Source organism: Fonsecaea pedrosoi (genome assembly GCF_000835455.1).
Source record: "Fonsecaea pedrosoi CBS 271.37 unplaced genomic scaffold supercont1.6, whole genome shotgun sequence".
NCBI lineage: Eukaryota > Fungi > Ascomycota > Eurotiomycetes > Chaetothyriales > Herpotrichiellaceae > Fonsecaea > Fonsecaea pedrosoi.
The window spans coordinates 3,232,168-3,246,311 of NW_013550610.1; the positions used below are offsets into that span (position 1 = coordinate 3,232,168).

At 51.6% G+C, this 14,144-nt stretch overlaps 7 protein-coding genes across 7 annotated transcripts; 6 read left to right on the forward strand and 1 right to left on the reverse strand.

Annotated features, from left to right (window-relative positions):
* Nucleotides 1-318: 318 nt before the first annotated feature.
* Nucleotides 319-934, forward strand: Z517_10004 (uncharacterized protein; the record flags this gene model as incomplete). The annotated part of the gene is made up of 2 exons (XM_013425912.1): nucleotides 319-391; nucleotides 453-934. The coding sequence occupies 2 exons, from the start codon at nucleotides 319-321 to the stop codon at nucleotides 932-934; spliced, it is 555 nt and encodes a 184-aa protein (XP_013281366.1).
* A 2,090-nt stretch (nucleotides 935-3,024) lies between these two features.
* Z517_10005 (uncharacterized protein) lies at nucleotides 3,025-3,585 on the forward strand (the record flags this gene model as incomplete). Its single annotated transcript, XM_013425913.1, has 1 exon — nucleotides 3,025-3,585. The coding sequence occupies one exon, from the start codon at nucleotides 3,025-3,027 to the stop codon at nucleotides 3,583-3,585; it is 561 nt and encodes a 186-aa protein (XP_013281367.1).
* A 450-nt stretch (nucleotides 3,586-4,035) lies between these two features.
* Z517_10006 (uncharacterized protein) lies at nucleotides 4,036-4,386 on the forward strand (the record flags this gene model as incomplete). Its single annotated transcript, XM_013425914.1, has 1 exon — nucleotides 4,036-4,386. One exon carries the CDS (start codon nucleotides 4,036-4,038, stop codon nucleotides 4,384-4,386), a length of 351 nt encoding a protein of 116 aa, XP_013281368.1.
* A 563-nt stretch (nucleotides 4,387-4,949) lies between these two features.
* Nucleotides 4,950-5,800, forward strand: Z517_10007 (uncharacterized protein; the record flags this gene model as incomplete). The annotated part of the gene is made up of 2 exons (XM_013425915.1): nucleotides 4,950-4,999; nucleotides 5,053-5,800. 2 exons carry the CDS (start codon nucleotides 4,950-4,952, stop codon nucleotides 5,798-5,800), a joined length of 798 nt encoding a protein of 265 aa, XP_013281369.1.
* Nucleotides 5,801-6,408: 608 nt separating this feature from the next.
* On the reverse strand, nucleotides 6,409-7,668 carry Z517_10008 (uncharacterized protein; the record flags this gene model as incomplete). The annotated part of the gene is made up of 1 exon (XM_013425916.1): nucleotides 6,409-7,668. The coding sequence occupies one exon, from the start codon at nucleotides 7,666-7,668 to the stop codon at nucleotides 6,409-6,411; it is 1,260 nt and encodes a 419-aa protein (XP_013281370.1).
* A 236-nt stretch (nucleotides 7,669-7,904) lies between these two features.
* Z517_10009 (uncharacterized protein) lies at nucleotides 7,905-9,383 on the forward strand (the record flags this gene model as incomplete). The annotated part of the gene is made up of 2 exons (XM_013425917.1): nucleotides 7,905-8,018; nucleotides 8,073-9,383. The coding sequence occupies 2 exons, from the start codon at nucleotides 7,905-7,907 to the stop codon at nucleotides 9,381-9,383; spliced, it is 1,425 nt and encodes a 474-aa protein (XP_013281371.1).
* Nucleotides 9,384-10,126: 743 nt separating this feature from the next.
* Nucleotides 10,127-13,672, forward strand: Z517_10010 (uncharacterized protein; the record flags this gene model as incomplete). Its single annotated transcript, XM_013425918.1, has 1 exon — nucleotides 10,127-13,672. The coding sequence occupies one exon, from the start codon at nucleotides 10,127-10,129 to the stop codon at nucleotides 13,670-13,672; it is 3,546 nt and encodes a 1,181-aa protein (XP_013281372.1).
* Nucleotides 13,673-14,144: the final 472 nt, after the last annotated feature.

A 14,144-nucleotide genomic window follows, 5' to 3' on the forward strand; every position in this document is an offset into this window, starting at 1 on the left:
TCCTAGTTTGCGCCTGAACTTGAGATCAATGAATCTGTTGAATAGACTGTAATGTATCCAAGTGAGAATGCTAGGCCCGAGAGACCCGACAGTGGCCGCGCAGGCAGAGGGCGATTAGAGGAGGGCTATGTACTAAGTAGATCCTGTGGAGTATGAAGACGAAGAAGAACGGCCTATGGGGGCCTTGCTGCAGGTTGACGTCGATCCCAAGAAATAATTGTGCCACATATATGCAGCCTCCCGTTCAATACGTCGGGCCCTTTCTTTATTTCAACCCGAAGTACACTTTCCGCCCTCTATCGACCCACTGTCATCACAATGGGAGGATTTAGAGATCTTTGGCTGCGATGGAAGATGCTTCGCTTCCCATGGAGGAAGAGATTCCTAGTTGGTATGCGCAATTGAAAGAGCCGAAGGTCCTAAGCAGTGGAAACAGACTGACATTAGGACAGGACAAGACCTCTACGGCAACACCTTTTGGGAGTTTAAAGATGCTCTCAACCACAATCGATGGCGACGTATTGTGCAGGGGCGACGCCGAGCCACTCTGTCCTCCCTTTCAGATGTGCAAATCTCACCTCAATGGCATCAATGGCTGCGCCAAACGCGAAACGATCCTCCAACCATGCAAGAACAAGCCGCCGATGTACAGAGACAGGCTCAACTGAAGATCAATGCTCGGCTGGCCGATGAAAGATGGGCCGCAAAGGCAAAATACATTGAGGAGCCGAAGCCAATGGTCAACACTCCCCTGTTGTCTGGTGATCCTCGAGCTCAAGCAGGACATCACCCCGACCACTCACAGCAATCGGGAAAGATGAGCAATAGTATTGAGGACAGTACGAACCAGCGCAAAAAATCAGGAGCTACAGCCTCAAATCCCGGAGCAAACTGGGCTCCTGGGGTATGGGTTCCGGGCGCTGCAAAACGATGACCCCAGATGACAGAGCAGAAGCTATCTTTTTTCACGGAATCTCTCGCCTGATCGAAATCTGCTAGTACATACGTGGTACTAGCGAAAATACCGCTCTAGCTGAAGCCCTTCCAGGTTGAATTTTAAGGAGCTGAGTTCCGAATACAATTCTTTGATTGTGCTTGTGAAGTGCTGGACAGCCCCTATGGCTTTAAGGCTCATCTATGGTTCTCTATGGATGAATCCTCTGGAGAAGCTGCCCTGGCTCACAAGAAAATGTTGCTTATTGGTCTCCGCGAGCAAACAGAGCTCATATCCACATATTCCACGCGCAACTCAACCCAGCAACACATTATCACCACTCGAAGTCGTTATGTGATTCGAAGCTCATGTCGACACCGGTGGTATTTGTTGGCGACTTGGGCATAACGGACGTGCCATGTTCCTTGGTTGACTTGCTGCATCGTCGAGGATTCCCTGCTACCATGGATTTCACTGTTTGAGACCATAACAAGCTGGGTGCCGACTCATTTAGTGGAACCTGATCCTGATCCCGAGGACGGTGGGACTACAGTGGTGTCATAGCCGCCGCGTCCGTAGTCCATGATGATGCCGAGGTCGATATCTGCCATTTTGATTCAGAGCAATCGCTTTCTTGTTGTTGGGGAAGTGATGTTTGGTTCTTGCTGGAGCTCACGGTTGCTACTTTGTCGATGATAACAGAGATGTTTTCTATTTATGACGAGTCAGGAAGAAAAGAGTGAGTTCGAGGGGATGAAATAATGCACTTTGACAGAGAATTTGTTTGCTCTGTATTAACATTGGCGTTGCTCGGAGTTTGTCGCAACTGGCGGGAGTGATACAAACCTCAACGGCTATGTTCGGTGCTATTCGCTCTTGAAAGGCTGAGTGATATACTTGTCACTCCGCACACCTGCTCGGGCCATTGCTAACCCGCCCAATTGTCACAGGGCCTTGGTGAATAGCTGTTGGTGATATCCTGCAGAGAAATCAGTGACAAGACAGCACCCCTGACACAGCTGCTATCACTTTACAAGCATGTGCCAATGTTCATCAGATTGTTCACACGAGAGTCAGTCACTACAAACAAGGAATCCACAATATGGCGTATGACACTCGTCGGCGCAAAAGGGCTCTTCTCCATCTGTTTGTGTCACCGTTCTTCACGTTTGGAGCACACAGGCTATTCAAACCTTGACCATCACACTCTTTGTTGGCTCCACGAAGAAGAGACAAAACATCGAATATGAATTCGGGTTGGCATCGGGACAACGGGCGTGCAGTGTCCCATAAGCAGACTGTTGTTCAAACTTGTGGAGCAAATTGTAACAATCCGGCACGCATGAGCCCCTGAAACGGCATTGCGGAGGATCTGAATCGCGTGGCACTCGTTGCACTCGTCTCTCCGAAGAACTGCTTTCAACGAAGATCCGGAGGAACGGACAGCAGGAGCCACACATGGGATGCAGGGAATGGGCTTTTGGTCGCCGAATGGCTTCGTTTTGTTTGTTTTGGTGTTGAAGCGTTTGCTCCTGGACCTGTTTGCACATTCATGGGTTTGTGGCTTCATGATAAAAAGCTTACAGGGACGTTTTGGTCGGGCAGAATGGATCCTTAACCAACGGTATCCAGTTACCATCGCCGAGACAACATTTATGAACTTTGGGAGAAAATTTCGGAACCATTTTTTTGACGGAACCCAAACGGGTCCTCAGAACCCGGGGCGCTCTTATTTCACTGCACCACACGCTGATGTCCTCACACTCCTGATGATTAGGCAGATCAAACTCGGCGGCGCAAGACTCCTCTACAGCACGCGTTCATAAATTCTACCACAGAAGCTACCACAGAGTCTACTATAGCCCATCTGTTGGTTGCAATATCTTCCCATCCTACAGGCTTAATTCCTACCCAAGTTGGGCTTTATCAAATTCACGATCGACTGGAAACTCGGGGCGTCAGGAAATCATACCTCAAAATCATCCCTTTGCATTTCAATAACGGCCGACACTACATTATCATACCTTGTTATCATGGCACCAAACCGTTCTATTTTAGTTCAAGCCAACTAAAAAATGCTGGCTGGTGACATGGCGGACGGTTCTCTCACGATCGAGCAGTCGCCACTGTACGTTGCCATGCTTGCAAAACCGCCATTTAGGCTCACTGGCCAACCAGCTGACGGCATCGAATACTATTATTGCTACTACGAGGATTGTGGCTTTCTCTGGGCGATGCAATGGAGTCCACAACCACGCAAGAGAGTCTGGAGGTCCATGACCCTGCATTCATACAAGAAGATAGCCATCCCGAGGCTGTGTCGTGTGTGTAGAGAGGCGTTCAACAAACAGAGGAGCGTGGAAGAGGGACATCAGATGGGGAAACAGCAAGCGGAGACACAGTGTGACAAATATGAGAAGCGACGGTCTGAAACCAGGGAAGACACAAGTAGGATGATGTCCACTGCCGGATTCGAGGACATCCCTCTAGGGGCACCTGCTGAGGAAGAACAAACTTTGGCAAAGGACCTATCGTGGGATGTGATCGAGGAAAGTGATGCGAATGAGGAATGGAGTATTATCAACCACTTCGGCTGTGCCGCGATCGAACACAGAGACGCACACATGGATACTGAGCTTGTCCGACCGTGAGAGATTCAGGGCCTTCCAGAAGGTCTCTTGTCGCCCTCGCGCAAGGCTGGGGAGCGAGGCTTATTGAACATGGAAACAGATGATGCATCAAACTACAGCTTTGTGCATCGGCTGCCAGTCTCTGCCAAACGAATACCATACATTGTGATAAGCCAAGGATATCACGCTGCTTTTCCGCTTCATCTTCACTGTTCACGACTCGATGTTTCTGCACACAATCCCCCGTCTCTTGTTTCATTTTCAAATTCCTTTTGATACCCAGAATCTTGTCTGATCAAGCAAACAAACAAGCAAGCACGTCGCTCTACTACCTCAAACCACAGACAACCCTACTGCTACAAGCCACGACAAGCACTCTAGCTGGTGTCGACAAAGATTCCTCAGCGCCCCAGATCGAGAGCCTTCGCATCCAAACACATCGCAATTTCTAACGTCAAACGGGACAGCATGATGACCACCAAAGTCTTCCCTCGCGCACCAAACCCATCTCCTAACGGTCGCGGCGTTCTCACCTTCCGCAGCAACGTCCAAAGCGTTGACGAAGCTCCCGCCGATGCGACAGCCATTCTTTCATCAATCAACGAAAAGCAAACTGATGATGGCTACAAATTGGAAGGCATCATTCTGTACATATGCGACAATTTTCGGAAATGCAGCGGACTATGGGCAGTGAGCTGGGTAGAAAAGCCCAAATGTCCTACCATGATCAGGGTCTCAAAATACAAGGAGCTGGCCATGACGAAGGTGTGCGCCGACTGTGAGTTGGCGGAATGGGAGCTAGTTGACAAGGCTGAGGGCTGAAGGCGAGGACAAGGCTGAGAAGGAGTTTGGGATATGACAAAGGTGCCGCGCACAACTGGAGGATAGGGGGTTTAGCATTGACAGGGGCGTTCGGTGTCATCTGAATGACAAGCTTGCTTCGCGTCCAGAGAAGGCGCCGTCTTAACTAAGAGACAGAATGAGAATTGCTGTTATGGAATACTGCATTCCCACCCTTACCGCGCAAGTCTGTTGTCAGTCTGGCTAACCCTGCGATATAACCATTGTTGTTGTGTCGATATACACCGCGTTATCACTACATCTTGACAATGTGTAGGGCGCCACGGCCAAATCTTCTTCATCTCCGTATGCCCATCATTTATCTCCTGGAGGACATGGTGGTAGAAACATGAAGTCAAGATAGACATGTTTTGGACGGAATAACTCCACACGGCCACTATTTGAAGGACTAGGCAGGTTTCCCGACCAAACTCGCCCATTCAACGACAATTCCTGAGCAATTGTCTGTAGCACTCCCACAGTCCAATATCAAGCAGTCTGTGCATCTATTCTCAATTCTCAGCAGACTAACGGTCGACTACAAGATGGCTGTGGAAGGAGCGGAGCAAATGATCCATCGTGATCCCGCTCTGTTGTGAGTTGCCGTTGTCTGCTACAATATCTGTTCCCTACTGACTTATTGAAAAGCTACTGGATCTTGCTGCCCATCACGATTGTGATGATATTGACCGGAGTCCTACGACACTACGCCTCAGTCCTACTGCAAACTCCCCCAAAACCGCCGAACAGCCTTCTCGAGTCCCGCGAACGACAAGCGCTTCTTCGTGGAGTCAACTTGCGAAATAACGCTGCTGCCGCGCTGACAACACCTTCATTCAACCGCCGGAAAGAATATCTTGTTGATGGCTACCACAAAGGGACCTTTTTGAAAGGTGGTCCGGAATCCAAGGATCAAGGCGCAGCGAACCCAATGTCCGACCCCGCGGCTATGGAGGGTATGATGGGAATGATGAAGGGAAACATGGCCATGATGATTCCACAGACACTGATCATGTCCTGGATTAACGCATTCTTTGCCGGCTTCGTCATCCTCAAACTGCCCTTTCCGCTCACCATTAGATTCAAATCTATGCTGCAGTCTGGTGTTATGACCCGAGACCTGGATGTCAGATGGGTGTCCAGCTTGTCGTGGTACTTTTTGTGCCTTTTTGGACTCCAAAGTGTTTTCATCTTCATTCTCGGCAATGAGAACGCAGCCAGCCAGATGGCGCAGCAGATGGCCCAAATGAATCCAGGTGCAAATGCCAATCCATTTGGCCCGGGTCAAGAACCTCATAAGATGTTCCAGGCTGAGGCAGAGAATCTGGAGGTTCTGGATCATTGGAGCATTCTCGATGGTGCCGAGGACCGACTGTTGCAGATATATGGCAGCTAAATCTGTTGTTCTATGAGATGTGGACGTTGCAAATCGCCCTACCTCGAGGGGCGTCAATAGAACCTGGCATTGCACCGATTCTCTTCGCCTCAATAAGCAGCTGTGGGACGATCGCCACAATGTCAGTTGGCTGAATTCAACACTCATCTAGCATTACTGCCTCTGTCAGCTTGTGCTTGAGGCACTCGGCCACCAGGGCAACCTTACGCAGGAGGCGCATACCCTCGACCCCGACCCGACGTCGATACGACATTCTGATATATGACTGGCCAAGTGATATTCAAAAGGAAGTCGTTTTTTGCTACAAAGGAGGAACACGTATTCGCTCGCCAATCAATGCACCCCTTTCTAGGATTGATTAATTGAATGCAACGCGCCTCGAACCTTGCGGACTTTGTCGCCATAGATATACACCCGGCACGCGAGTGAGAAGTGGATATTGCAAGAAGATCCAGCCCGAATGGAGGAAATGCTTAGCTTCCTCAAAGACTGACACTCGTGTCTATTGGGGTATCTTTCTCTGCTACGCTATGTTCTGCCAAAAAATGTGATCCTCAGTGTCTTGAACAATGCTCAACCGTGCGCCGCAAGTCTGCACTGCCTGTTGTTCATACGTGAGTCTTTTCCAAAGCTTTAGCCAATTCATCGACTTCTTTATCCTTCTCCTCAGCCACCTTCTCCTCCTCGGCTTCCTCAGCCTCCTTGACGATTCTCTCTGCCAGCTCTTCCTCTTCCTCTTCCTCTTCTTCCTCTTCTTCGTCTTCCTCCTCCTCTCCTTCTAGTTCATCTAGGTCGTCCAGTCCCCAATGGTCCTCTGGATCCTCGTTCTTACCCAATTCATCTTTTCTGTCGCTCAACAGTGCTGCCAGCTCCTCAATTGAGGGGTCCTCCTCCTCAAACTTGTTCCCGTTCAGTTCCACCCGCCGTAGTTTGGGAAGATCGTGTTTGGCAGCTCTCAGTAGCGACTTCACACCCGCTGGCGTGATGTCGTTGTACTGTAATCTGAGGATTTCCACATTCTCGCTGTTGCCTCCAGAGAAAGCCTCGAAAACTTTGACTGCACCACGAGCGCCCAACAGGTCGTCGCCGACACCCAGTTCTTTGAGATTTGACCAACCACCTAGCGCCTCTGCGAGAGCTTGTGCACCTTTAAGCGTGAAGGTATTGTCCTGCATGTCCAAAACCTCGAGATTTTCGCATTTTGACAGACCAGATGAAATTAGGTGGGAAATACCCTCCGGTCGGATACCATTTTGTGTCATTTTCACGCTCTTGATTCCAGCTTTGTGTGCCTGATACGCTCTTGCCCATGCAGGCATGCTCCCATTCTCTAACCTATTGCGACCGCATACAATACTTTCCAGGTATGGCACATTCTTCCCCTCTTTCCTGGCCGCCTCTTTCCGCTCCGCAAGTTTGATGAGCGCTTCGGCGATGGCAGCGCCTGCTTCGGGACCCATGCCATTGTTGTTTAGAACCAGGTGCTTTAGCGGGGTGTGTTTGGATAGGAAATCGACGAGAGGATCTTTTGTGTTGAGACCGAAGGCGTTATCACTTAGATCTATTGTGTGGAGATTGGGACACTCCAGTAAGGCGGTAAGAAGAGAGGATAATGCTGGGGGGATCTCGTCGAGGAGACGCGACGTGAAGATATCGTGTAGATCAGCGCTTTGGAGGGTCGATTTTGAGGCCAAAATGGGTGCCAGCGCGGCACAAGCAGCGACACCTAACGTATTCCCAGAGAGATCGATGTGGGTGACCGAGGGGGACGATGTGAGTGCATTGATGTGTTTTTCGAGGTCTTCTTTGGTGTCGATTTTCAAGCCTTTACCGGCGAGGGAGAAGGTCGACGAGGATTCCTCAGCCATGTTTACGAGAGTTACTTTAAAATGGTTGGATGAAAGATTATGTACTGTTATATCAGAGGAAAACATACAGGGTCGAAACCCTTGTTTGGCGTGCCTGGTCTAGAATGCACCATGGCTTGGCGTATGTCACTGATGGGCTGCGGCGAAGCACTTTTTGCGACGTGTTGTTTTCCTCGCGACTTGGGCCAGAACCATTGCCTAAATGTCCGTCATGTAATTGAGGAAATTAAATCGTGATGAGGAGTTCTTCTGGCCTTCGAGCGTGTCTCGTGCTTTCTTCCGTACTACGTGTCTGTTGGGCAAGCGAAACGACCTTTAGCGTCAATGATGATCTGTTTGCCTTTCCTCAGGTACCCCTCCTCCTTTTCGGGCAGGCAACGCTTCGGCACTGACGACTGCCACAGTATAGCATCGAATTTGCGAAAACCTACATACTCGACACAGATGCCGCGAGCGTTTTAGACCGACGGCGGAACGAAGCCCCCTCCAGCAATTCAAGATCGTCGCAGATACACCTGAAGGATGTATCAGCCGATATTAACTCGGAGACGGATGCCGACTCCATATCAGAGGACTTGACCCAACTGGGTTCTTACGAATGCCTCCTCCTGCATGGGTATCCACATCTGTGCTTCATTCCAGAAGCAAAAGACACCCTCGACAATCGGACAACGACCGAACCGTCGGCGGTGGATCGCGAAAAGGAGTTGGACCAAGCCGTTACACGGGCATCACAGCTTTTACAGGGCATGGCTTCAAATCAGTGTCTATACTACTCCACCGGCTGGTGGACATATTCCTTCTGCTACAACGCTCAGGTAACTCAATTTCATGCGCTGCCGCCAGGCACCAATGGGCGGATATGGCCACCGCAAGAAGACCCTACTACTCCAAGCTACGTCTTAGGCAAGTTTGAATCTCCGAAACAGGCGGGTTCAAAAGCACAGCCTGGTTCCGACAAGGCCCTCTCGACGGAAGTAAAGTCAAAGGCCGAGACGAACTATCTAGTGCAGCGCCTCGACGGAGGGACACCCTGCGATATCACAGGCAACAATCGCAAGATCGAGGTTCAATTTCATTGTAACCCCCAACTAACCGACCGAATTGGTTGGATCAAGGAGACTGCCACCTGCGCCTATCTCATGATCATCTACACGCCGCGACTATGCAACGATGTCGCGTTCCAGCCGCCAAAGGAGAGTCGAGCACATCCGATCACTTGCCGGGAGATCATCTCAGAAGATGATGTGGAAGCATGGGAAGCGCGTCACGAAGAGGAGGGCTCTCGCCAAGTCGGCCAAGGGCAGCCACAACAGATCATGCTGGGTAATGTGGAAGTGGGTGCAATGAAACTTGTCGGTCGTGAGGGCAAGAGGCTTGAGAGGGGGCGTATTGTCCTGACCAAGGACGAAAAGGCCGAGACCGTCATCATGCAGAAGAAGGGACAGATCTCTGGCATGTCCAAGGCGGAGCTCGACAAGCTCGATCTGAGCCAGGAGGACATTGATGCGTTCCGCAAGGAGCTACAGAAGTTGGCTGGCTCAAAGGACTGGAAGATTGAGCGACTGGACGACATCAACGGACATATACAATTAAGGGGCGTTGTAGCTACAGACGAAGATGAGGAGAGCGAGGAGCAGGAAGAAAGCACTCCTCCGTCGGAAGACAACGAAGAAGACACCGGCAGCAAGGAAGAATATGCTGCAGACGGTTAAAGTGAATTGGATCGGGATGCAAATGAGCCAATATCGTCCTGATGTAGCCTGCGTCCACCACCAATCGAAAGCTAATAGCTTCGGAACCATGGACTTGGTAAACTTTTGACGTGGCATGAGAAGTGCATGGCAAAACCGGGCCGAAAGACTTCTAAGAAGGGTAGCCGTGATACGTGGAGAGCTTCCCTCATCATGCAGGTTGATGTAAGCATTTCTGGATGCCCTGTGCCGGTGATGGTGGAGGATGGCCAGATGGGAATAGTAGCAACTCGTAGTGGTGGTGATAGCGACGAGAGATGCAACTCGTGGGCCCCTTCTTGGCATCCAGTTGCGCCGGGGAGGTTCCTGGAACCGGTTCCAACTGCGAGCACATCTCGAGCAACTCCAACTTCAACTTGTGATCCTGCCATATCATCCGCTTGTTCCTCTGTTTGTCTTCTGTAAGCGTGATAGCTGCTGTACGTTGACGACCTCCAGAACTGAATACAGCCAAATTCTCAACAAGGTCTCGGCTTCAAACAGCGTCAACCATCGTCTTCATCCTCACTCCCACTCGTCCTCGCCTAGCAGGCCATCTTACTCTTCGCTTAGCCGTCGAGGTGAAACCCTCAAATTGCGCTACCTCAATTTCCCTTCCAGTCTCTCCGAGTCGCCCGACCTCACATTGATGGCATTTTCCTCCACCCAATCCCTCTGACCACTGTTGCTGCTCCCTGCCTATCAATTCCGCCTCAGTCCCCATTATGGGCTTCGTTGCAATATGCACCGCCATCTACGACTATCACCCGCAGAGCTCTGGCGAGTTAGAGATTAAAGAGGGGGAATTGTTATATATTCTTGAGAAGAGCAGCGAGGATGACTGGTGGAGAGCAAAGAAAAAGGCCGCTGGAGATGATGACGACGAACCCGAGGGTCTGATACCAAACAACTATGTTGAAGACGCAAAGCCATCCCATACTGCCAAAGCACTCTATGACTACACTCGCCAGACCGACGAGGAAGTCTCTTTTGCTGAGGACACTGCATTAAACGTCTATGATACCTCGGATCCCGATTGGACCTTGGTCGGCGTGGGTGATGATTATGGATTTGCGCCAGCAAACTACATTGAGATATCAAGCTCGGCCTCTGCTGCTCCCCCGGCCCCTCCGCGATCTCCCTCTGTACGATCAAGAGGCTACTCGAATCCTGCGGTAGCTGAGCCAGAAGCGCCTGCAAGCCCGGTCTCTCCGGCAAGATCTGTGCACAGTCCTGCCGCCAACTTAGCCCGCGTCTTGGGAGGCGGAGTTCCGACTTCCCCAACTGCAGCTCGAACAATATCGTCTCCCCCTCCTACAATACCGCGTCAACAGTTCACTCCAGATGCCTCAGACGAAGAAGAGCCCGCGCCCGCCCTCCCACGACGACCTACGTCGAACGAAGTATCTCAAGGCCCACTTCCTTCTCCCCCATACAACCGAGCTATTCCACAGCCGGAGGACGAGGAGGCTCCCGTTCGATCGGCTGGCGGCTTTCACCTGTACAATATCAGTGAAATGGTCTCTGCCATGGGCAGGCGGAGGAAGATGCCAACAACTTTGGGAATAAATATCGCAACGGGTACGATCATGCTCGCTCCGGAAAAGTCAAGAGATGGGCCATCACAGGAATGGACTGCAGATAAGATGACGCACTATTCTATCGAGGGCAAACATGTCTTTATTGAACTGGTCAAGCCGAGCAAAAGTTTGGACCTGCACGCAGGTGCAAAGGATACCGCAGAAGAAATCGTGTCAGCGCTGGGAGAGATTGCAGGCGCTCAACGGGCTGAAGGTTTACGGGAAGTCATGACTGCCGCTAGTGGGGGCGCAACACATAAGAAGGGAAAGGTTCTCTACGATTTCCCGGCTCAGGGTGATGACGAAGTCACAGTTGGTGTGGGAGATGAGGTTATCATCCTGGACGACGCGAAATCCGAAGAGTGGTGGAACGTCAGACGCCTGAAAAACGGCAAAGAAGGTGTCGTTCCCAGCAGCTACATTGAGATTACTGGGTTTGTGACGATAGAGCCGCCTTCGCGTTCTGGCGCAAATGCTGGTTTGTCCGTGGTTGATCAGAACCGACTTGAAGAAGAACGGCTCGCAAAAGAGGCAGCCAGAGCTGACAGAGCCCGTCAAGAAGCAGAGCTCGCAAGGTCTCGCAGTGACATTCCCCAGCGCGGCAGCAGTCTCGCCGATGAACCACCCCGACGACGAGACCGAAGAGAGAAGGACGAACGGAAGAAGAGTCGGTCGAAGCCAGATCCCGAGAAAGTCAGAACGTGGACGGACCATTCGGGGACATTCAAAGTTGAAGCAGAGTTCTTGAGAGTGACAGATGGCAAGATTCATTTGCACAAGGTCAATGGTGTCAAGATTGCTGTTCCCGTAACGAAGATGTCACCTGAAGACCTTGCATATGTTGAGCAGGTAATACACGAACCGATCGAAGAGCACATTCCTGTGGCTGATTTGATTAAGATGAGACATCGAAATCAAGAACAACCCACCTCTCGGACCGGCGCCAGCATTGGGGCCCGCGCAACAGAGCAACCGAAGGCCCCCGAGTACGACTGGTTTGATTTCTTCCTCACCGCTGGCGTTGGCCCTCATCAATGCGAAAGATATGCGCAAGCCATGATTCGAGACTCGATGGATGAAAGTGTGCTTCCTGACATCACACCCGAAACTCTGCGGACCCTAGGTTTCAAGGAGGGCGATATACTCAAAGTCATGAAATTTTTGGACCAGAAATTTGCACGAACGCGTGCCCCGATGACCAATGGCACCAACGGAGAATCAGCGCAAGGGGGTCTCTTCTCGGGACCAGGTGGAACTCTACATAACAATACACGCAGAGGTAGACCGGAGGCGACACGTTCGACCAGCGATGTTGTCGATGCAGACGCCTTTGCGTCGAAGGAGGAAGAAAAGAGGCCACCTCCGGACGCAAGAGCGACGCCTCTTACACAGGCGCCGCCGAGGGAGCCCGTCAAGAGTGGTTTCGATGATGATGCTTGGACGGTCAAGGCACCGAGCCAGACGGCGGCCGCTTCACAACCTGCCCCAGCCGCTGCCACCCCATCCCCAGCGCCGAAGCCTCCTACGGGGGCGACAAAGGACTTGTCCTCTCTGCTCGACGGGCCGCTGCCCGCTCCTCTCCAGCCTACTGCTGCACCTGTCCAGCAGCAGCCACCACCGCCACCGCCACAACCACAACCATCCACTGTCCCGACTCCAGTCCTATCTCCTCCTTTACAGCAAGCTCAACAAACCGGTGCCAATCCTGCTTTCTTCTCGCAATTGAATCAACAACCTGCACAACTGCAACCCCAAGTGACCGCATTACAAACGCCACAACAATTGAACATCCCTCGACAGCGACCTGTAGCACCACAGCAGAGCTTTGCCGGTGCCGGATTGCTTCCACCTCCCCCTCGTCCAACTTCCGCTCCTCAAAATCCCCAGCAAAACCAGTTTGGCCTTCAGCCATTGCAACCGCAGCTCACCGGGATCCCACGAACATCAGCCCTGCAAGCTCCACCTGGCCAAAGTTTGAACGATCTTTCACAGCAACACGTTCAGCAGCAATTCCAACAATTGCAGCTGCAGCCCCAGGCTACCGGCTTCATTCAACCAACCCCAGGTATTGGACAATTCGGATTGGCTCAGCAACCGACAGGGTTCCAGCCGCAGCAATTTGCTCAGTTCCAACAGCAGCCCTATATCAATGGAAACGCAGCTGGAAGTCCTTTTGCAGATCCACGACCATCCTTTCAACCCCAACCGACAGGAATACCATTTCAGCAAAGCCCTGCACCGGGGGGCATCAACACGGTCCTTCCACCAGCTCTTCAACCGCAAAGGACCGGGTTTGTATCCCCTGCGCCACAACATCAGCTCAATGGGTTTGGTCCGGGTATTCAACCCCAGGCAGGGTTCCCTCAAGCGGCACCACTTCAACCCCAACAAACCGCTTTCCAGCAGCCACTACAACCACAAGCCACTGGATTCGGGCAAGTCCCGCAGCAGAATGGCTTCGGGGGCTTCCAAACACCACCCGTGCCACCGCTGCCACCTCTTCCTCAGCTCCCGACCATTGCGCCATTGCAAGCGCAAAAGACCGGCCCCGCTCCTCCTGTGAAGTTTGGTGTTACTGAGGCTAAGAAGCTGACTCCTCAGCCAACGGGACGCAGAGCAAACCTTGCCAATGCGAGTAAGTTTGAATTTCACGAGCTGCCCTTGATACACGGAACACTGACGATACTATAGCTGCACAAAACCCATTCGGCTTTTGATTCATGTCAACCAGCGACTGATCTTGAATCGTTTCTGCCCCAGCCACCACCCGTGGGATCGCGACGTGCATATTGGACTATTGTGGGAGCCAACCGTACGTGTTCTGCACCAGACATCTTCTGGCAGCGTCGGTGAAGGAGCAAAGCCCCAAACACCTGCTGGTTGCGAAATTCGACCCAGCTTAAGGACATCGTGGTCCACAGAAAGATTTGGAATTCCACCGACACGGACGAAACGCCATATCGCCGAGCTGAAAATTCATACCACTTTCGGCGAGAGATTTCGGGGTCGAAGGGGTAGCAATGGTGGGAGTCATCCGAGACAATATTTTTGGTTTGCGGCTAGCTGCGAAGTTACATAGCAGGCTGTTATAGGAGCGAGCAGTTTGTCAAAGGGACGGAGGAAGCGTTAAATTCCCAGAGCGCAAAGAGTTTGAAGCTGCAAC